The sequence below is a fragment of the Schistocerca americana genome, chromosome 2 (assembly GCF_021461395.2).
Source record: "Schistocerca americana isolate TAMUIC-IGC-003095 chromosome 2, iqSchAmer2.1, whole genome shotgun sequence".
Taxonomy (NCBI): Eukaryota; Metazoa; Arthropoda; class Insecta; order Orthoptera; family Acrididae; genus Schistocerca; species Schistocerca americana.
This window is the reverse complement of record NC_060120.1, coordinates 836,092,374-836,116,471: the sequence shown is the minus strand read 5'-3', so window position 1 is coordinate 836,116,471 and position 24,098 is coordinate 836,092,374. Positions and strand designations below refer to the sequence as shown.

The 24,098-nt window shown below is 40.6% G+C and overlaps 1 protein-coding gene across 1 annotated transcript in view; it reads right to left on the bottom strand.

Moving 5' to 3' along the window:
- Window positions 1–23,725, bottom strand: part of LOC124594469 (trypsin-1-like) — a 34,549-nt gene extending 10,824 nt beyond the window's left edge. The window contains exons 1-3 of the mRNA XM_047132843.1: window positions 23,674–23,725; window positions 9,987–10,120; window positions 1,074–1,165 (exon numbers count right to left, since the gene is read on the bottom strand). Of these exons, the coding sequence (XP_046988799.1) occupies window positions 1,074–1,165; window positions 9,987–10,120; window positions 23,674–23,713 (266 nt within the window). The 5' untranslated portion in view covers window positions 23,714–23,725. The remainder of the gene's footprint in view (window positions 1–1,073; window positions 1,166–9,986; window positions 10,121–23,673) is intronic.
- Window positions 23,726–24,098: the final 373 nt, after the last annotated feature.

Below are 24,098 nucleotides of genomic sequence, written 5' to 3'. Positions count from 1 at the left end.
ATCCAGATGCATGGCAGTTGTGTAATTGCCTGATGAAGTGGTGTTGTGTTTTCTCCATGAGTGGATGATTAACTGATTAATAACAGTAATTGTACACATACTGAAATGCATTGTGGAATATGTTAACACGTGATTACTAAATATTTTGAATGTCAGTTTCCTTCTACTCATTGTGTTGTACCACAACAGCCATAATGAATTTAATGTTCATGTGACAAACAAGTACTGCATTTTAAGAGGACCATCTCTGTAATGCAAATTCAAGAATCAATCTTACATCTATGTCAAAATTTTACTACAGCAGTTGATCGCTATGAGTTGTGCATTCCTGTGAGTTGTCAGCACTGGCTGCATTGGCCAGGCTACTTACGCATCTGCCCCCAAGGTAAGTGGCCAAGTTTTCATATCTCACTGCCAAATTCACCAAAATTAAGCACATTTTAAAATTTTAATAATTTTGTAAATATTTTTGTTTGGAACTAAGCAGGACAAATGTTCTCGTAAGATGCTCTTGACGTTGGTGGACGTTTCTGGATTCAGTGTTTAGTTGGTAGATGCATACTATTATAAAATATACCTAAGAGGCAAGGACTACACGAATATTTGACGTGGGTCACAGTTCGACGACCACTGCCTTAACCATTTTGGCTAACCGTGGGTGCCTCCTGGACTCGCCCAAACTTTCACATGTCACTCTACATCTCTACATCATAGTCTCTTACAGAGAATTTATTTCAGAGGGCTGTCAGTGGTATTTCATACCTGTTCATCTAGACATGCAAGTGGGTGTTAATTTTACTCCTACAATGCAGTTATGCAGTCAGCGTGATTTATTACATTTACGTGTTCTTATGACGAAACTACAGGCAAAAATTTAGACTCTGACATGTGTGGTCTCGTAAGTTAAATTAACATTTCAATTACAATAAATCTGTAACTGATGGATGTGACAGTTAACGTAACAGAGTGGAATATCAGTACCGGTAACTCGTGACTCACGACGACCTACGGAACCTGAAAATGTCGTAGTTTTATTCAAAGCATTGCGCCGAGAATTCCCAGTGCGTACTCACCCAGTGTAGTCGGGATGCACGATCTGGTCTGCGACTTGTATCTCCTGCTCGCTCCCATCATTGCTAGCCAAGTCGTATTCTCCAGCCACAGCCTGTCAACGAATCACTACATCATCAACAACGTTATTTTTCATTCGGAGTTGAGTGTAATTAGTTTTTGATCATGTGAGGCAGTTCGTCGTATGCTTTGTGAGAAAGTTAACAGTTTGCGAGTATTATCTGTCACCATTTTCCCAAGTTTGTACTGTTAGAACTTCGCTAGAAATGTTTCAGACGTCGTTATTATGTGGGTTACCCACTTCCACAGCCAAGAAGTGAACACCCTAATCAGAGTTGACCATACACGTAAAACCAAGTTGATATGGTTGTTTCAATGATTTAGTTCACTTTTCAGCGTGCCGAAGAGGTACCAATAGGCTTTTCTATTGCTATCTGATTGATACTCTTTTCAGTATACTCAATGTAAATTTTTCATAATTATGTGAAGACATCAAAAGCATAGTCATTACATTGTATTGTTCATTAAAATTAGTTGTGCCATAGTTGAAATAAAGTATGCAATATTATGAGGGCTATTCAGAAAGCAAGGTCAGATCAGGCATGAAATGAAATCCAAAGTGAAAATCCAATGACTCTTTACGCAGATGCGTTGCCCAATGTCTCTAGTGCGGCCATCGACTGCGTCATTTCGCTCTTTTCAGCTCTGAGTGCGCAGTGAACACGCAACGATGCTAGAAAATAGTGTCTCCCATCAAGTATGAGGGCCTGGCGAAAGGTTACGCCCGATGTCATGCAGCCCACGTGTGTCACGTGTTTCCTCCTTCATGACAGTTCTAGGCTGCACTTTATAGGGACAATAAAGACGCTCCTGCAGCGTTTTTGATGGGAAATGTTTGATTACCCACAATACAATCCGTAACTGGCTTCCCCTGAGTTTCATCTCTGCTCACGTGAACCACGGGCTATGAAGACAACATTCTGGCACAGACAACGAGTTGTAGACCAGCGTAGACAATTGTTGGGAAGCATAGGCAGCTGCCTTCTATGAGAAGGGGGTTGGTACAACGCTACGACAGATGTCTGAGTCGGAGCGGTGCCTAGAAGTAGTTGGAAACTGTTACAAATAAAACATTTTTGATTTTCACAGTGGTTTTCATTTCGCGACCGATCAGACCTTACTTTCGGATTAGCCCTCATACATTTGAACTGTGATAAGTTACAAAATTCTTTGCAAGAGTTGGGCTGGATTTTACATGAATGTTTTCAACATGTCGTTAATAATGAATTGTTTTCTTTAAAAAAATATGCCATGTGGCTCTTGACGTTCTTTTGCTAATGACACCCAGATAAGCTACTGATTTGATAACAGGATGTGTCATGGAGAAATCATTATTTTCATGTACTCTTAGCATCAAATAAATCTATTTCATACTGACGACAAATGATATTGTTCCCTTCTCAGTTGTAGAGAGACTTAAATTGCTTTTACTGTAGTGTTATATAAAATGCTGTTGTACTGGTGGACATCCTCTACATATACATCTGCACAATTACTCTGCAGTTCACAATTTAGTTAGTGCCTGGCAGATGGTTCGTCGCACCACTAAAAATAAAACTAAAAATAAAACTACATTTTCCTACTGCTCGTTACTTTGTTTCTCCCATACGCATTTCACCTTCTCCTGTTCTAACGCATCATCAGTGGGATCTATAACGATACAGTCTTGTTAGTTTTAGATTATTAAACAGTTCACTTCGCGATTTTTTTTTTAAAGTAATTACTTACGATTTGCTGATCTTCGTTGCCTCACATCTATAAATGTATCGTTATAGATCCCATTGATGATGCCTTAGAACAGGAGAAGGCGAAACGCATATGCAATAAATAAAGCAACTAGCAGCAGGAAAAGGCAGTTTTATTTACAAAACAAGTATTTATATGCTTGCTGTGGAGGATGGCCACACAAACAAATTTGTTGAGGGGATGAAAATTTTTAAGAAAATAATTTGTTTTATTAAAAAATGTTAAAGTTAAATCTATGAAAACTAGTATTTCACATCTTGGTTAGATATAAAGGAATATATGTTAGGGGTGAAAGTACTCATGAAAATTTCAGCATAAGAATACAAAAGGCATGATTAACGAAAAACTTTAGAGTCCAGCTACCCGAATCGCTTTTTGGTCAGAAGTACATTCGGAAAACACCATGCTTCCATGGTCTTAATGAGCGTGAAGAGGTTGTTGGTAGGCATGCAATTCGTGAACAGTACAAAAATTCAGTGAAAGAGAAAAAAAATCCGTGCAGACCATACAGTCTGTGGAAGCGAAGCACTGGGTGATAAGATAGTAGCTCTATAGGCGGCTACTATTTTCGCCTACAGCCATTTGCATTTCGCAGTTGAAAGCTTTCAAAAGCGCTGCAAGGTGTCAGAGAGTTCCTTAAGCTGACAAGACTGTAGGAGTATCTTAGTAGTAAAGAATAAATGTATCAAAACTTCAAGCATGATGTGGCATTGTTTTTTTCACACATCTCGATGTTTTAAGACGTCATATCTCTTGAATTATATGGCGTACAATCATACACCATATATATGGTCTGTGCGTATAGCGATATATTTGTGTAGCTACCTTCAGCAGCATGGACCATAGACAACATAGACTGAACATGACGTCATTTTACTGAAACCAACATATAAGTCTCATGAGTCGAGGCACGAAGCTGGGTAATGAGTATGTCACTACACATTTATAGTGCACAATTTATGACATTTTTGTTACAGATTAAATGTGAGCTTTTTACTAGAAGCAGAAGTAATGCCATCACATATGCCTCAGATAAGTCTTGTTTTGTATCTTGCAGATTAGATAAACTGACGAAAATCTCTGTTTTGAAAGTGAACTACTTTAAAATGCTTGCAGATATATTTCCTTTAGTTGAAAGTTAGAATATATGTTGGTCCTTACGTGTAAAACTCGATGAAAGACTAACGTTTTGCCAGCCGGAGTGGCTTTAGGTTAGTTAGGTTTAAGTAGTTCTAAGTTCTAGGGGACTGGCGACCTCCGAAGTTAAGTCCCATAGTGCTCAGAGCCATTTGAAGTAACCTTTTAAAATGACAGAACTTTAATATCTAACTCACTACAGGAATTCTCTACAATATTTTCAAATGTGTTATGTCCATTGTTTTGGCATCTGCACTGCATTAAGAAAAATCGTAAAATACAAACGCTTATTATGCGAAAAACGGTCATTATGGACACAAACAGATTTTATTTCCTATAAAAGCGTAGTAAAACATTTTATACAGGATGTTACAAAAAGGTACGGCCGAACTTTCAGGAAACATTCCTCACACACAAATAAAGGAAAGATGTTATGTGAACATGTGTCCAGAAACGCTTAATTTCCATGTTAGAGCTCATTTTAGTTTCGTCAATATATACTGTACTTCCTCGATTCAAATTGTAATTTTCACAATCAACATGTGTGGACTGACGAGAATCCGCACGCAGTAGTGCAATCACGTCATCAACACAGATTTTCTGTGAACGTTTGGGCAGGCATTGTTGGTGATGTCTTGATTGGGCCCCATGTTCTTCCACCTACGCTCAATAGAGCACGTTATCATGATTTCATACGGGGTGCTGCTAGAACATGTGCCTTTACAAGTACGACACAATATGTGGTTCATGCACGATGGAGCTCCTGCACATTTCAGTCGAAGTGTTCGTACGCTTCTCAACAACAGATTCGGTGACCGATGGATTGTTGAGGCTGACCAATTCCATGGCCTCCACGCTCTGCTGACCTCAACCCTCTTGACTTTCATTTATGGCGGCATTTCAAAGCTCTTGTCTACGCAACCCCGGTACCAAATGTAGAGACTCTTCGTGCTCGTATTGTGGACGGCTGTGATACAATACGCCATTCTCCAGGGCTGCATCAGCGCATCAGGGATTCCATGCAACGGAGGGTGGATGCATGTATCCTCGCTAACGGAGGACATTTTGAATATTTCCTGTAACAAAGTGTTTGAAGTCACGCTGGTACGTTCTGTTGCTGTGTGTTTCAATTTCGTGATTAATATGATTTTAAGAGAAGTAATAAAATGAGCTCTAACATGGAAAGTAAGCGTTTCCGGACACATGTCCACATAACATATTTTCTTTCTTTGTGTGTGTGAATGTTTCCTGAAAGTTTGGCCGTACCTTTTTGTAACACCCTGTATATATCGTTGAGAAAACTAATGCTGCCTGCCAAATCGATATTTCCTCTTCTATTCCTGTGGATGCGATGAATTAAGACTGACAGTGCAACAAAAATAAGCATTCACCAAATAACTGCAATTATGTCGTTTGTGAAAAGAGCTGTATGCTTTAAATGGTCACATGCAATAACGATAACATGACATTAATATTAGGAATTTCGGAAAATAAGTTAACTGTACTAGTACACGACGTATAATAGGAATTCGACAAGTCATTTTGTTGTTAAAATGTATGCTTGATTTCAGCTATAAATGAGAAGAACTGTCAGCTCCGCTACGCATAACGCGAAATGATAAAGAGATTCGGCTTGCTGCCTCGAGTCACATGACTTACTGTTAGATGTTGGCTTCACACGTCACGACGGAAGAGATTGATGCGTGCGTGGTCTATGTTATCTAGGTCTATGTTCAGCAGCATGTGTGGATACTGTCGGTGAAATATGCTGCAAATAGAATTAGTAATAAAGAAGTAATACATTTAAACGTCCTGCATGATGTGGCAGTTTCTCATGCATCTCAGTGTTTATCATGTCATATCTCCTGACATACGTGTCATAGGTACATTCACAAGTATATGTGAATACTGTCTGAAAAATGAATTGCAAATATAGTTAGGAGCAAATAAACAATAAATTTTAACGTCCTGAAGAATGCGGCAATTTTTCACTCATCTGAGTGTTTATGACGTCATATCTGCTGAAATGAGGCCGATGAGGTTTTTCGTAACATGATTAGGCTGACCAGATTTCAAAGATAAAAGAAACCGCGATATTTGTGTTTATACGTACATCAAAAAAAGTTTTGCATCACCCTGGTTCCGAGAGTTCCAGAATCTGTACAGAAAACTGGAATAGAGATCAACATAAACATCATTTCTGCCCTTTTTAATGCTCATGAAACCCACACATTGCATATTGTACCACCATACTGCCAGACCTTCAGAGGTGTTGGTCCAGATTGCTGTACACACCGGTATCTCTAGTATCCAGTAGCACGTCCTCTTGCATTGATGCAGCCTGTATTCGTCGTGGCATACTATACACAAGTTCGTCAAGGCACTGTCGGTCCAGATTGTCGCACTCTTCAACAGCGATCCGGAGTAGATCCCTCAGAGTGGTTGCTGGGTCACGTCATCCATAAACAGCCCTTTTCCATCTATCCGAGGCATGTCTGATAGGGTTCATGTCTGGACAGCATGTTGGCCACTCTAGTCGAGCGATGTCGTTATCCTGAAGGAAGTCATTCACAAGATGTGCACGATGGGGGCGCGAATTGCCGTTCACGAAGACGAATACCTCGCCAATATGTTGCCGATATGGTTGCACTATCGGTCGGAGGATGGCATTCACGTATCGTACAGCCGTTACAGCGTCTTCCATGACCACCAGCGGCGTACGTCGACCCCACATAATGCCACCCCAAAACAGCAGGGAATCTCCACCTTGCTGCACTCGCTGGACAGTGGGTCTAAGGCGTTCAGCCTCACCGGGTTGCATCCAAACACATCTCCAACGATTGTCTGGTTGAAGGCATAAACGACACTCATCAGCGAAGAGAACGAGACGCCAATCCTGAGCGGTACATTCGGCATGATGATGGGCTCATCTGTACCGCGCTGCATGGTGTCGTGGTTGCAAAGACCTATGTATTGGACATCAGGAGTGAAGTTGCGCATCATGCAGCCTATTGCACACAGTTTGAGTCGTAACATGACGTCCTGTAGCTGCACGAAAAGCGTTATTCAACATGGTGGCGTTGTTGTAAGGGTTCCTCCGAGCATTACCCTGCAGTAGTAGCCCTTGGGCAGCCTGAGCGAGGCTTGTCAGCGACAGTTCCCGTCTCTCTGTATCTCCTCCCTGTCCGAACAACATCGCTTTGGTTCACTCAGAGACGCCTGGACGCTTCCCTTTGTTGAGAGCCCTTCCTTGCAGAAAGTAACAATGCGGATGCGATCGAACCGCTGTACTGGCCGTCTAGGCGTGGTTGAACTACTGACAACAAAAGCCGTGTATCTCCATCCTGATGGAATGACTGGAACTGATCGGCTGTCGGACACCTTCCATCTAATCGGTGCTGCTCATGCATAGCTGTTTACATCTTTCGGCGGGTTTAGTGACATCTCTGAACAGTCAAATGGACTGTGTCTGTGATACAATATCCACAGTCAACGTCTATCTTCAGGGTTCTGGGGACTGGGGTGATGCAAAACTATTTTTGATGTGTGTATTTTATACCCAACGTCATTATTAAACTTACGCTTACCTTTCTCATCAGTTACCATGATATTTTGAAATTGATAATATGCCTATGACGATACAGCAACTGAAAAACTCATAGCAAGAATGTATCTTCATTTTTTGAACTGGAAAGGAACATTTAGTGAATTACAGATACATAAAACTATTTTTTCAGAAATAAAAAATACTGATACATACTTTTTTATCGTAATATCCTTTATATATGTTCTACAATGTTTAGATATTTACTAGGTACAAATTGATGATAATCCTAAAAACTTTGTAATAATCCTAAAAACTATGTAATATTACTAATCAGTAACCAAGTACAGATTGTGCATTTCATACTACAGTTTAGCGCCCCATTTACTGCAGACTGTTTGGGCAAGCGTGCATACATGCTGTACAATATCCGATAAGCATCGTTCACATCCTTCACAAAATTAACTTACATATGGCTGCAGACCCGTTAGGAGGAATGGTTTGTGATGCTCCTTTGTACCTCCCTTGGTTCTGGTTTTACTTGTCTTGAGCGCCATAAAGTAGGCAAGTTAGAAGTGCCAGTGGGTAAGACCTGCTTTTCTTTTCAATATATCTTTTCTCTTTCTTTCCACATTAAGACCAGTTAAACAAAATGCGAAAAGTCTATGGGGGTATCGCGAAATTATATATTTCTACAATTTTCTACTCCTAGGAAACTTTCTTTTTCACAAATATTTAATTAAATGGGAAATATTATTGCACACATTTTGTTTTTCGATTAAAAACCGAGACAGTTACGTGTTCTGAATGATTTTCTCGGGGCCTCAATACGTTTATGTGAAAATTAGCACTGTCCTGGTAAAACTGGGATACCTGGTCAGCCTGTGACATAATTTTGTAGGTGCATTTAGTAGAATACCTGGATACTGTCTGCAGAATTCATTGCAAATAAATTAGTAGTACAGAAGTAATAACTTTAAATGCACAATGCTGAAGTTTTTCATGCATCTGATTGTTTGTGACTTTTATCTCCTGAACTACGATGGGTATATGATTCTCACACCCACAGCGATTGTTGCCTGACAGCAAGGGATAACTCTACCAAGTTTGGTTGAAATCGGTCCACCGGTTTAGAAGGAAATGTGGAACATACACACATTCATGCACTGAGGGGACAAAACTCATGGAAGCCTCACAATATCGTGTTGAATCTCCTTTTGCCTGTCATAGTGCAGCAACTTGATATGGCATGGACTAAACAAGTCATTGGAAGTCCCTTGAGAAATACTGAGCCATTTGCCGCTACACACATCCATAATTGTGGAAGAGTTGTCGGTGCAGTATTTTGTGCATAAACTGATCTCTCGATTATGTCCCATAAATATTTGATGGGATTCATGACGGGGCAAAATCAATCACAGGAACCCTCCAGAATGTTCTGACATGGCACATTGTCACCCATAAATTCCATGGGTGTTTAGGAAGATGAAGTCCATGAATGGCTGCAAATGGCCTCCAAGTAACTGAATATAACCACTGCCAGTCAGTGATAGGTTCAGTTGGACAGAGGACCCAGTCGATTCTAGGTGAACAAGCCCACAACATTATGGAGCCGCCACCACCACCATACACATTTCCGTGTTGGCTTTGTGGGGTGTGCCCCATACTGGAAACATACCATCTGTTCTTACCAACTGAAACCATGACTCATCTGACCAGACAATGGTTTTCCAGTCGTCTAGAGTCCAACTGATATGATCTCAAGCCCAGTAGAGGCGCTGCAGGCAATATCATGCTGTCAGTAAAGGCACACACATCTGCTACCATAGCCCATTAACGCCAAATTTCGTCGCTCTTCCCTAACGGACATCCCACATCGCTTTCTGCAGTTATTTCACGCAGTGTTGCTTGTCTATAAGCATTAACAACTCTGTGCAAACGGCGCTGCTCTCCATCGTTAAATGATTGCCATGTGTCAGTGTATTGTTCATGGTGAGAAGTAATGCCTGAAATTCAGTATTCTTGGCACACTCTTAATGCTGTGGATCTCAGAATACTTATAATTCCCCAAGGTTTCCGAAGTGGAATGTTTGATGCATCTGTCTCCAATTACAATTTCGCGTTCAAAGTCCGTTAATTCTTGTTGTGCAGCCAGAATCACATTGGAAACCTTTTCACACAAATCACAGATCTGCCAATACAATGCCCTTTTATAGCTTGTGTATGTGGTACTACCGCCATCTGTATATATGCATATCGCTATCCCATGACTCTTTTCATTTCAGTGTACATCCATTAATATGATATGTATGGATTATAAATGTTTCAGGTATCGAACATGCAGGTTAAAGCCTTCAACTTGATGAAAATTTCTGGGGGGAAAAATTAACGTCAGTGTACTGTAATACATTTCCATAAGTATACTTACAACTAAGGATCCAGAGTCGATAGCACAATGTGCAGCCGTGAGGACAGCATTGCTGGTGAGGATGGAGCCACCACAGTTGTGTACACGGCTACCTGAGAAGACCAGCTGCAGTGACACCTGGTAAGGAAACTCACCTGCGAAGAAGATCCACAACATGTGTTGTCAGCTCAGCTCTGGGTTTGGAAAATTTCATTTCCTTTATTTTGTCAATGTGAATGTGTGAGCAATGTTGTTTATTATTATATATAATGCTAAAAAAATAAATGAGAGATCAGCAAGCGGATTACCACTAGCAGCGTCGTAAGGAGAAATGACCATCATAATAAAATAAGAAAAATCAGAGCTACTGTGGAAAGATTTAGTGTTCATTTATCCTATGCATTATTAGAGTATGGAACAGTTGAGTGGGCCAGCCGAAGTGGACGTGCGGTTAAAGGCGCTGCAGTCTGGAACCGCAAGACCGCTACGGTCGCAGGTTCAAATCCTGCCTCGGGCATGGATGTTGTGATGTCCTTAGGTTAGTTAGGTTTAACTAGTTCTAAGTTCTAGGGGACTAATGACCTCAGCAGTTGAGTCCCATAGTGCTCAGAGCCATTTGAACCATTTTTTGAACAGTTGAGTGATAGTCTGAAGTTGGTTCAAAGAACCCTCTGTCAGAAATGGGGTAGTTGTGTACATGTAGATACCCTTCTGCCATTAGGCTGCTCATGGAAAGGATTTTAAAATTTAGAAAATTGTGTGGAAAATATGACACAGTGATGAAACCGAATAAGAAGTTATCAACTGCTGTGACCATCGAACTGCATACTATGATGATATGTTATATTCTTGTATTTATTATTATTCTTCTGACATATACTTTTTGTGTAATTTAGACTGATGTGACAGTATTACTGAATTAGTCGAAGATGATTACTTGTAATTGTGTGTAATGGTAATATGAAAATTTCCTACATTAGATGCCAACAAAGTTTTGTACTTTTTTTAACTACTATGGCAGCAGTTTCTTCAAAAATGTTTTATGTAGTTTTATGAAGTTACAATAATTGTAATTTTGTGTGTGCATTGCTGTAAATATATCTACCAAACGTGTGTGTGTGTCTGTATACGAGGGTGAGTCAATTATTGTCCGCTATTTAGTTATATTATTGTTTATTTTGGCAGTACTGTCGTTTTATGTTGATGACACATGCTTTGTTTATTTGTTGTTATATCTTTGCATTTGTCAAGCTGCTAGGTTAGTTTTGTTATCACTGCCGTGCTGTTAATCATGGCTGCTCCGCTGTCTATTTGCACCAAAGAAGAGCAACATTCAGTGATCCGTTTTTTGTGGTCGGAAGGCATACCATCGAAGACTTTCGGCACACTATGGAAATAGTGTTTTGCCACAACGGAATGTCTACGAATGGACTGAAAAATTTCGAAATTGTTGTACAAGTGTTACAAGGTGCCGAACGACCCTTTACCACCACAAATTAAGAAACCATTGAGCATTCATGTGAAATGATTCTCTTAGGCAGACGATTAAATATTGATGAAGTGGCACATTTTCTGCAAATTAGTCATGGTTCTGCCTATGAAATCATCCACAAAAGACTTGGGTTTCATAATGTTTGTGCAAGATGGGTCCCATAACAACTTACATAGTTACATAAACAAATGCGCTTGGACATCTGCAAAAAACGTTTGGATCACTATGGTAATGAAGGTGACAACTTCTTAGAGAGAATCATTACTGGGGACGAAACATGGATCCATCATTACGAACAGGAGAGTAAACAGCTCAGTATGGAATGAAAACATCCAAATTCGCCATGCAAGAAAAAGCTCAAGATCCAATCGTTCAAGACCCAAAACTGATGCTTACGGTTTTTTTTTATGCACAAGGTCCAGTACTGGAACATTACAGAGAAAGGGGCACAGCAAGAAACAGTGTACGTTACAGTGAGATACTTACTGCCAGGCTAAAGCTTGCAGTTCGAAGCAAACGCCGAGGATTGCTGTCAAAAGGTGTTGTGTTGTTGCACGACAATGCCCATCCGCATACTGCCGACCACTCTGCTAAAACGCTCCAGAAACTCAAATTTGAAGTACTGGATCATCTTCCATATTGTTCCGATCTTGCCCCTTCTGATTGTCACTTATTTGGCCCACGCAGGCATTAAGGGGCCATCGATTTGCCTCGGACGAAGCAGTGAAAGAAGCGGTGCATTCTTGACTCGCAGCTCAACTGAGAACCTTCTTTTATGAGGGCATCAGAAAGTTTGTACAACGATGGACCAAGTGCATTGAAACGCAAGGAGACTATGTCGAAAAATGATGTTCTTGTAAGTCTCCTATTTGATTACAATAAAATTTTATAACTACTTCGCAGATAGTAATTGACTTACCCTCCTACAGCAAAATATATATGATATACAAAGAAATTATACAAATCCACCTTAGTAGTAATAATAGCGCTGTACAGTTTGTATTAGTGTAGCAAAGATGTGGAGATGTCAAAAAATGAGAAGTGGGCACTACCATAGCAAGAAGAAAGGTGAACATATATATGTTGCTAATCTAATATGTTGTGGTTGGATTTACATCGTTACACTGTATGTCCATAATTTAAACAGAACAGTGTAGTAAGACCAGTCTGAAAGTGCTAAAAACTGCATGGAGAGACTCAGTATGTATCTGAACAGTGATAAAAGGAATTTTTTTAACTGTGAAATGACTTTTAGTGCTAGAAGTTGCATGAAGAGTAGCTATGTAATAGCGTGTTTTAGTACACATGGAAGACTACGCAACAAGAGGGCAAGAAAATGGTGAAGGCATCAGCGTCATTCCTCTATAAATAATAACTGCCAGCTGCAAATGGACATTTGCATAAGAATACTTCAAGAGAAATGTAAATGGTAAAGCTGGAACATTGAGAGGGAAATGAGCAAAACATTTGTAGCTTACACATCTAGCGTGTATGAGCACTGAAAAAAGGAAAAGTCAAACACCATGTCAGCAACGAAGGTAAGAACTTTAACTTTTATTTATCTATAAGGGTGTATTTCATATTGATAATCATTGTTCTTTGGAAAATGTAAAGTAAAAGGTTACTTTTTGGTTATTTAGTAGCTACCTTAGTGAGAATCACTATTAAGTATGTAAAGGTTTCTTGGCAAAATTAGATTCATTATCTGCTGAAATATTTAAGCAATGAAATATAAACTTTGGATAAAGGAGAAAGAGCCAGTTGTGTCGACTATAGTGCATCAGACGATAAAAATGTACTGTGAATCGCACAGATTGTTTACAGAGACGTTTAATGAGTAAAACTACATTAATTTCTGACCCCACAATTAACTGGCATTACTGAATGGCAGGCAAATAGCAGTTTCTAGATTTGCCAGATAATAATCTATTACATTTGAAAGAAACAGGCATGACAATAAATGAATAATTATGCCAATTAATTCAAGGTTTCCATGATATGATTTTAGTTCATAACTTTAGTAACATACTGCAGTTTGTTCAGAACATTGCTAAAATAACATACATTTCTGCCAGCTCAATATTTAGTACCAGAATTTCATAAAGCACCTATAGCACTACTTAAATGTATATTGTGAATAGTTTATATCTAGCAGTCATAACAGCAGAAATAAGCCAATAGCAAGGTAGCTAATATCTAGTCACTATGAAGTAAAGTAAGCAGATTCTGCAGTAAATATTTATTTCCTTATTTATTTTGAATTCCACAGGTCCATATTGTGTTGAATCACAAGGATGTGGAATAAGTCAGGTTTCCATTATCATACAGAAACAGTAAACAGTGTATAATAAAATAATGTACATTACAGAGAATATCTTAAGGTATAAAAAGAAAAGTGTATTTATACATTGACCATGAAGACCACAACAACAACATCATATACCAGGAAGACAAATAGTGGCTAACACATTAGAAATTAAAAGTCTCAAAACATAAATACAAATGACAATACTAATTTATAAAAATATCTCTGGTTAATCTTCATGTATTCATCAAGAGAGTAAAATGACTTATCCATAAAATATTTTCTTAATTTATATTTAAATGGAGGTGGGTCATTAATGTGGACTTTAATATCAGATGGAAGAAAATTGAAAACTTTTTTGGCAAAATAGGGAACACCTTTTTCTGCAAGACTTAGATGTTTTAGATCACTATGTAAACCCCCCCCCCCCCATGAACCATGGACCTTGCCGTTGTTGGGGAGGCTTGCGTGCCACAGCGATACAGATAGTCGTAAAGTAGGTACAACCACAACGGAGGGGTATCTGTTGAGAGGCCAGACAAACGTGTGGTTCCTGAAGAGGGGCAGCAGCCTTTTCAGTAGTTGTAAGGGCAACAGTCTGGATGATTGACTGATCTGGCCTTGTAACAATAACCAAAACGGCCTCGCTGTGCTGGTACTGCGAACAGCTGAAAGCAAGAGGAAACTACGGCCGTAATTTTTCCCGAGGGCATGCAGCTTTACTGTATGATTATATGATGATGGCGTCCTCTTGAGTAAAATATTCCAGAGGTAAAATAGTCCCCCACTCGGATCTCCGGGCGGGAACTACACAAGAGGATGTTGTTATCAGGAGAAAGAAAACTGGCGTTCTACGGATCGGAGCGTGGAATGTCAGATCCCTTAATCGGGCAGGTAGGTTAGAAAATTTAAAAAGGGAAATGGATAGGTTAAAGTTAGATATAGTGGGAATTAGTGAAGTTTGGTGGCAGGAGGAACAAGACTTCTGGTCAGGGGACTACAGGGTTATAAACACAAAGTCAAATAGGGGTAATGCAGGAGTAGGTTTAATAATGAATAGGAAAATAGGAATGCGGGTAAGCTACTACAAACAGCGTAGTGAACGCATTATTGTGGCCAAGATAGATACGAAGCCCACACCTACTACATAGTACAAGTTTATATGCCAACTAGCTTTGCAGATGACGAAGAAATTGAAGAAATGTATGATGAAATAAAAGAAATCATTCAGATAGTGAAGGGAGACGAAAATTTAATAGTCATGGGTGACTGGAATTCGAGTGTAGGAAAAGGGAGAGAAGGAAACATAGTAGGTGAATATGGATTGGGGCTAAGAAATGAAAGAGGAAGCCGCCTGGTAGAATTTTGCACAGAGCACAACTTAATCATAGCTAACACGTGGTTTAAGAATCATGATAGAAGGTTGTATACATGGAAGCACCCTGGAGATACTAAAAGGTATCAGATAGATTATATAATGGTAAGACAGAGATTTAGGAACCAGGTTTTAAATTGTAAGACATTTCCAGGGGCAGATGTGGACTCTGACCACAATCTATTGGTTATGAACTGTAGATTAAAACTGAAGAAACTGCAAAAAGGTGGGAATTTAAGGAAATGGGACCTGGATGAATGGAAAGAACCAGAGGTTGTACAGAGTTTCAGGGAGAGGATAATGGAACAATTATGGGGGAAAGAAATACAGTAGAAGAAGAATGGGTAGCTTTGAGGGATGAAATAGTGAAGGCAGCAGAGGACCAAGTAGGTAAAAAGACGAGGGCTAGTTGAAATCCTTGGGTAACAGAAGAAATATTGAATTTAATTGATGAAAGGAGAAAATATAAAAATGCAGTAAATGAAGCAGGCAAAAAGGAATACAAACGTCTCAAAAATGAGATCGACAGGAAGTGCAAAATGGCTAAGCAGGGGTGGCTAGAGGACAAATGTAAGGATGTAGAGGCCTATCTCACTAGGGGTAAGATAGATACTGCCTACAGGAAAATTAAAGAGACCTTTGGAGATAAGAGAACCACTTGTATGAACATCAAGAGCTCAGATGGAAACCCAGTTCTAAGCAAAGAATGGAAAGCAGAAAGATGGAAGGAGTATATAGAGGGTCTATACAAGGGCGATGTACTTGAGGACAATATTATGGAAATGGAAGAGAATGTAGGTCAAGGTGAAATGGGAGATACGATACTGCGTGAAGAGTTTGACAGAGCACTGAAAGACCTGAGCCGAAACAAGGCCCCCGGAGTAGACAACATTCCATTGGAACTACTGACGGCCTTGGGAGAGCCAGTCCTGACAAAACTCTACCATCTGGTGAGCAAGATGTATGAAACAGGCGATATACCCTCAGACTTCAAGAAGAATATAATAATTCCAATCCCAAAGAAAGCAGGTGTTGACAGATGTGAAAATTACGAACAATCAGTTTAATAAGCCACAGCTGCAAAATACTAACACGAGTTCTTTACAGACGAATGGAAAAACTAGTAGAAGCCGACCTCGGGTAAGATCAGTTTGGATTCCGTAGAAATACTGGAACACGTGAGGCAATACTGACCTTACGACTTATCTTAGAAGAAAGATTAAGGAAAGGCAAACCTACGTTTCTAGCATTTGTAGACTTAGAGAAAGCTTTTGACAATGTTGACTGGAATACTCTCTTTCAAGTTCTAAAGGTGGCAGGGGTAAAATACAGGGAGCGAAAGGCTATTTACAATTTGTACAGAAACCAGATGGCAGTTATAAGAGTCGAGGGACATGAAAGGGAAGCAGTGGTTGGGAAGGGAGTGAGACAGGGTTGTAGCCTCTCCCCGATGTTATTCAATCTGTATATTGAGCAAGCAGTAAAGGAAACAAAAGAAAAATTCGGAGTAGGTATTAAAATCCATGGGGAAGAAATAAAAACTTTGAGGTTCGCCGATGACATTGTAATTCTGTCAGAGACAGCAAAGGACTTGGAACAGCAGTTGAACGGAATGGATGGTGTCTTGAATGGAGGATATAAGATGAACATCAACAAAAGCAAAACGAGGATAATGGAATGTAGTCGAATTAAGTCGGGTGATGTTGAGAGTATTAGATTAGGAAATGAGACACTTAAAGTAGTAAAGGAGTTTTGCTATTTGGGGAGCAAAATAACTGATGATGGTCAAAGTAGAGAGGATGTAAAATGTAGACTGGCAATGGCAAGGAAAGCGTTTCTGAAGAAGAGAAATTTGTTAACATCGAGTATAGATTTAAGTGTCGGGAAGTCATTTCTGAAAGTATTTGTATGGAGTGTAACCATGTATGGAAGTGAAACATGGACAGTAAATAGTATGGACAAGAAGAGAAAGAAGCTTTCGAAATGTGGTGCTACAGAATAATGCTGAAGATTAGATGGGTAGATCACATAACTAATGAGGAAGTATTCAAAAATGGTTCAAATGGCTCTGAGCACTATGGGACTCAACTGTTGAGGTCATTAGTCCCCTAGAACTTAGAACTAGTTAAACCTAACTAACCTAAGGACATCACAAACATCCATGCCCGAGGCAGGATTCGAACCTGCGACCGTAGCGGTCTTGCGGTTCCAGACTGCAGCGCCTTTAACCGCACAGCCACTTCGGCCGGCGAGGAAGTATTGAATAGGATTGGGGAGAAGAGAAGTTTGTGGCACAACTTGACCAGAAGAGGGATCGGTTGGTAGGACATGTTCTGAGGCATCAAGGGCTCACCAATTTAGTATTGGAGGGCAGCGTGGAGGGTAAAAATCGTAGGGTGAGACCAAGAGATGAATACACTAAGCAGATTCAGAAGGATGTAGGTTGCAGTAGGTACTGGGAGATGAAGAAGCTTGCACAGGATAGAGTAGCATGGAGAGCTGCATCAAACCAGTCTCAGGACTGAAGACCACAACAACAACAACATGTAAACCGTTTTAAGACCTTGTATAGTGGTCATGGTATGCACCATTATATGTAAAGAGAGAATGGTTTTTACAGACCAAAACCATCAGAGAAAATAAGTATTGTGAAGTGGTTATAATATATGGAATTTTGGCACAACTTTCTGCAATAATATCTTGGATGAATACCACTCATGACTCTAATTGCTGTCTTTTGTACAATAAAGATGTTTTTTGCTAAAGATTTATTACCACAAGAAATTATACCACATGACATGATAGAGAGAAAATAACCAAAGTAAGCAGCATTGACAGCATTCATATCACCGACAGGGGTAATTGTATTTAGGGCAGAAGTCACTGCACTGAGCCTTTTTTGAAGGTGTAGAATATGCCCAGATCTATTTAACTTGCAATCAACGCCTATGAACTTTGTAGATTCAGGAAGTAATATATTTCGGTTATCACAGTTCAAACGGATTACTTCATTTTCTTGTCAAAATGCATGAAATTGCATATATTTAGTTTTTTCAATTTTTAGAGTTCATCTGTTCGACTTAAATCAGTGCAAGATGTCTATGAGTACACCATTACACCTATTTTCTAGTTCACTGGTTGTTAGGCTTTCAAGCAGAATAGTGGTGTCATTAGCGAAAACAGGAAATTTGCTCTCAGGCTTTGTACATAGTGGGAGATCGTTGATGAAGATAAGAAACAATCTCTGTAATATTTTTATTTTTAGGGCCTTGAATAGATTTTTAACTTCACTAATACTGACTGGAGCTATACAAATTGGGTCAAATAAGTTGTGGTCACCTCGTTGTAATAAATTAATGGCCATATTTAATGAGCCTTACTGTCCTCATGTTTCGCTGCAGTTATGAAGTGATAGTTAAATATGTTAGAAATTGTTAAAGCAAGGTTAGTTTCCTGATCTCACGACTGAATTTGTTTAGTACATGTAAGGCTTCTCTTAAGCCTCTGAGTTAATGCTTGTTTTGTACAACAATGTACTGTTTCTGTTAAAGAACTTAAACAGTAAAGCTACACTGAAGAGTCAAAGAAACTGGTGAACCTGTCTAATATCGTGTAGAGCCCCTGCGACCAAGCAAACGGGCCACAACACGATACGGTGCAGAGTCAACCACTGTCTGAAGTAGTACTGGAGGGAACTGATACTGTGAATATTGCAAGGCTGTCCATAAATCCGTAGACGCGCGGGGTGAGGTGGGCGGTGGAGATCTCTTCTGAACACCATGTTACAAGGCATCTCAGATATGCTCAATAATGTGTATGTCTGGGGAGTTAAGTGGGCAGCGCAAGTGTTGAAATTCAGACGAGTGTTCCTGGAGTCAATCTGTAGCAAATCTGGACGTGTGAGGTGTCGCATTGTCCTGCTGGAGCTGCCCAAGTCCGTCGGAGAGCGCAATGGACAGGAATGTATGCAGGTGATGCCTACGTACGTGTCACCTGTCAGAGTCGTATCCAGACGTAACAGGAGTCCCATATCGCTCCAACTGCGCGCGTCCCACACCATTACATAGCCTCCACCAGTTTGAACAGTCTCCTGCTGACATGCAGGGTCCATGGATTCATGAGGTTGTCTCCTTACCCGTACACGTCCATCCACTCGATACAATTTGAAACGAGACTCGTCCGACCAGGCAACATGTTTCCAGTCATCAACAGTCAAATGTCGCTTTTGACGGGACCAGGCGAATCGTAAAGCTTTGTGCCGCGCAGTTATCATGAGTACACGAATGGGCCTTCGGCCCCCAAAGTCCATATCGATGATGTTTCGTTGAATGGTTCGCACGCTGACACTTGTTGATGGCCCAGCATTGAAATCTGCAGCAATTTGCGGAAGGATTGCACTTGTGTCACGTTGAACGATTATCTTCAGTCGTCCTTGGTCCCGTTATTGCAGGATCTTTCCCGGCCGCAGCGATGTTGGATATTTGATGTTTTACGGGATTCCTGATATTAGCGGTACACTCGGAAATGATGGTACGGGAAAATCGCCACTTCATCGCTACCTCAGAGATTCTGTGCCCCTTGGCTCGTGTGCCGACTGCAGTACTACCTTCAAACTCATTTCAATCTTGATAACCTGCCATCGTAGCAGCAGTAACCGATCTAACAACTGCGCCAGGCATTTGTTGCCTTATTAGGGTTGTCGACCGCAGCGCCGTATTCTGCCGTTTACATATCTCTGTATTTGAACACGCATGCCTACACCAGTTTCTTCGTCGCTGAAAACAACATTTAAAAAGCCTAGAATTTTTAGGTTTCTAGGTGGAAAAACTTATGGTAACAGTTCCTGTGTAAGCTGTTGTTGCTACACTGTCCAGTAAAGTAGAGCTTTTAAGAAGAAATTAATGAGCATGTAGAAAGTGATATTAGTGTGAAATTACAAAGGTCGTCGTGCAGAGTGCATGGCCTCTTTGTTAGACAGGTCACGATCAAGACGCACTCTAGTTCTTCATTTATTACCTGGTTAGCAACTGCGTGTATTCTCACATGAAATCTCATTATCGTCGTTATTGAGGGACTAAACAACAAAACTTTTCTGGGCCATTTCTTTTGTAGCCGGCTGTTCAAAGTGCCGTCCAGGCGAACAAGAGGCGACCGAGACGTGTAACCAATGGCACCCCATACCATCACGCTGGGTGATAAGCGAGTATGGCGATGACGAATACACCCTTCCAATCTGCTTTCACCGCGATGTCGCCAAACACGGATGCGACCATCATGATGCTGTAAACAGAACCTGGATTCATCCGAATAAATGACGTTTTGCCATTCGTGCACCCAGGTTCGTCATTGAGTACACCAACGCAGGCGCTCCTGTCTGTCATGCAGCGTCAAGGGTAACCGCAGCCATGGTCTCCGAGCTGATAGTCCATGCTGCAGCAAACGTCGTCGAACTGTTCGTGCAGATGATTGCTGTCTTGCAAACGTCCCCATCTGTTGACTCAGGGATCGAGACGTGGCTGCACGATCCGTTACAGCCATGCGGATAAGATGCCTGTCATCTCCACTGCTAGTGATACGAGGCCGTTGGGGTCCAGCACGGCGTTCCGTATTACCCTCCTGAACCCACCGATTCCATATTCTGCTAACAGTCATTGGATCTCGACCAACGCGAGCAGTGGTGTCGCGATGCGATAAACCGCAGTCCGATAGGCTAAAATCCGACCTTTATCAAAGTCGGAAACGTGATGGTATGCATTTCTCCTGCTTACACGAGGCATCACAACAATGTTTCGCTGGCCGGGGTGGCCGAGCGGTTCTAGGCGCTACAGCTTGGAACCGCGCGACCGCTACGGTCGCAGATTCGAATCCTGCCTCGGGCATGGATGTGTGTGATGTCCTTGGCTTAGTTAACCTCAGCAGTTAAGTCCCATGGTGCTCAGAGCCATTTTTGTATCCTACATACAATAGTGGACTGTGTAAATGAATACTAACAAGGCGACCGCTTTGTTAACTTTACTAGAGAGATTTGCAGTTTAAATAGCACACTGATCTCATTAGAAAATTGTTCTTTAGAAAATTATGTAGTAAACGTTAACGGTAGAGTCGGTAGTCAATAGGGCAGTACAGCAGAGACGAGAATAGGGAAAGGACCGTTGCATGTGCCGTGCTGGGCACAGCACCTTTCTGCCGTCTCGGCGCTAGGGGGCGAGCAACGGCCGCGCAACGTGCCGCAGCGATGCATTCGTGGGCAGAAAGTGAGTTGGCGGCCCACCACGATCGCTGCTGGCAGAGAACGACGGCTTCACCTCTGCTAACACTTGGAAATCTTACCGAGTATGGCAGGGTCCTACCCATGGAGGCAAGAATAGAGGGAGACGCCGTGACGTCACAGCTGTGAAGCTATGTGAAGCCGAGGGTAGCCATCTCAATCCGACCAAAACATTGGTGCTGTAAGCTTGTGTGCATAGGCTTGTCGCTCGCTTTTGGAAGGATTTTGCGCTATTATGGTGACTTGTGTGGTGTTCGGATGTACGAATCGTTCTGATTGTGATGCGAAATCTAAGGGAATAGCATTTCATGTGTAAGTTGTCTCGTTAAGTGTGATTTTACAACTTCATTGTTAATGAACGTGTGCTACATCGGTACTTGTACTACAGCGTGTTTTTCTCCTGTATTATTTTAGATTTCCTAAAAATGAAAGTCGGAAAGCTCTGTGGGAGAATGCCGTGAGGAGGAAGAATTGGCGTGCGTCTAAATGGAGCACTATATGTTCTCAGCATTTCCGAGAAGAGGACATAGGCCGAACTTCCCTTTCAACAGTAAGGCTCCGAGAAAATGCTGTACCATCAGTTTTCCCTACACACCCAAAACATTTGCAAAAGGTATGTTAATTCAAAGAATTAAATTCTTAGTTTCCAAGTTCACGTTTCAGTATAATACATACGTATCGTCGATAATCGAAGTGTTGAGTAACTCACTTTGTCTTCATCATGTACCAAATTAAAAGCTAACAGTACATTAACTGGCGTAAAGTATAGGCCTAAACAGGACACTGTGTAGATTTGCCATTCTATGTACCGTATTTCAGTAAATATTGGTGGTAATGAACAGTGTTTCCCAGTAGTGTAACGTAACTGAAATGTCCCAGTACGTATTACAAACAAGATGTATTTATGGGGCTTTGGAGGGAGGGTATAGCTAACTTAGTTTTTAGTTTCTATTATTTAGTTTGTGATACATGTTTATTACTGAATTAACAAAATTGTATCGTTTACATTGAAGACTAGCTATTCGTAATATTACATTAAAAACTATTTTTAATCAGAAGAAACGCAGAATTTCGCCTTTACGAGATTTTATTTTAAATAAAAACTGAAACGACCAATCTGATGACGTTACATGCGTATATGGTGCAATTAGCGACTGTAAAACACGCAGCGCTATAACACACTGGCAATGTTTTGGTCAGAGTGTCATGGCAGCGAGCCACGCCCCCATGGCTTCAGAACGTAGTACGGCTGGGATACGTAGCACCATCTCCCCTTATTCTTACCTTCATGGTCCTACCATAGAGTAAATATCTCTGGAGCGAGCATTCACATGCTCAGAACAGATTTAGTGTTGTCAACATACATTGCCGGCCTGGTCACGTGTTCTCGGGACGTCGTGTGTTTGTCCGTATAGCGCCCTGTATATTTCGAATGTCACTATATCCCTAGTACAGACGGATTCTTTTAGTACGTGTCGTGTATTATTTATATATGTTGCGCAGACATTTTAACAGTATCCATTTGATGCCGGGAATAAACCAGCTACGTAACTTTTAAAGGCAAGTGATATTGCATTCTGCTTCTTTGCGATAGGTGTCACAGTTCAGATGCACTCGATTATTGGTAGTTTTCGGTATGATACGGCACTGTATAGTATTACAGAGCCTGACGTACATTTTTGCAGTGATAGTCTTGCAAAACGACTAGACAGTACGCTAGTACTTTTGCAAGTGTCCGAAAAACACCGAATTCGCCACACATTAGCGATTATATCCCTGCTAATTCGTCCTTTTTTTCTGTTATTTCTGCGTATTTATTTTCTCGTTTTTGCGACCCAAAACACAATTTTTCTTACTGGTGACACTTTGAAGTGTTTATTTAACGCACTTTACGTACTTGCTCCCAGATTATTAAATAAATAGTAGACTGAGTAAGAAGGGAGGAAAAAGGCGATCGGAGAATAAATGTACTGTAAAGCAAATACAGTTGGTCGTGTAACAGTCAATGGGATAACACCATTAAGGGAAGTGGAAAGTGACACAAATGAAAGAGTTTGGGGACATGTTTGCTAATATTTTGCGCTTCTTAATCAAATTGTGAAGAAAATAAAATTGAAGGCAAAATACACCAAAGAAGATGAATGTGTACTTTGATTAGCTACACTATTGTGTTTTTTATTTGATTTGTGCAGAAAATCTATTTAAGGTGAATGTAGAAATTGGTAGCAGGTGCTGTGGAAAATTAAAAATAGTTAGTATGACATCTACCTTCAGCCACACGCGTCCAAATTTTTCTCTGTCTAAACATTCCTCTGCAAAGTGTTTTGAACATACTTTGGAGTATTTTCTGAGGACAAAATTACTCCTCCTATTTTCTGGAGCCACATCTTTACTCGTTGTTCATCCTTTCGGAAACTAAAATATAAATCACACATAATCTTTCTACATGTCCTAGATACACTTAACATGGTCTCCTACTGTAACTTTATGGTAAACAAAAAGGGTTGGACACACATACTATACGAAGACAGTTACAGACTCCCACTCTATTGAATTTATCTGTCTCCCGTCTTTCAAATCTATATACATAATCGACAAGTCACTGATAAATGCATGGAGGATAGTATTTGCTGAAACAACTAACCATTCCCTTTCCTGTTCCACCAGCAAATTTACGAGAGGAAGCGATTGTT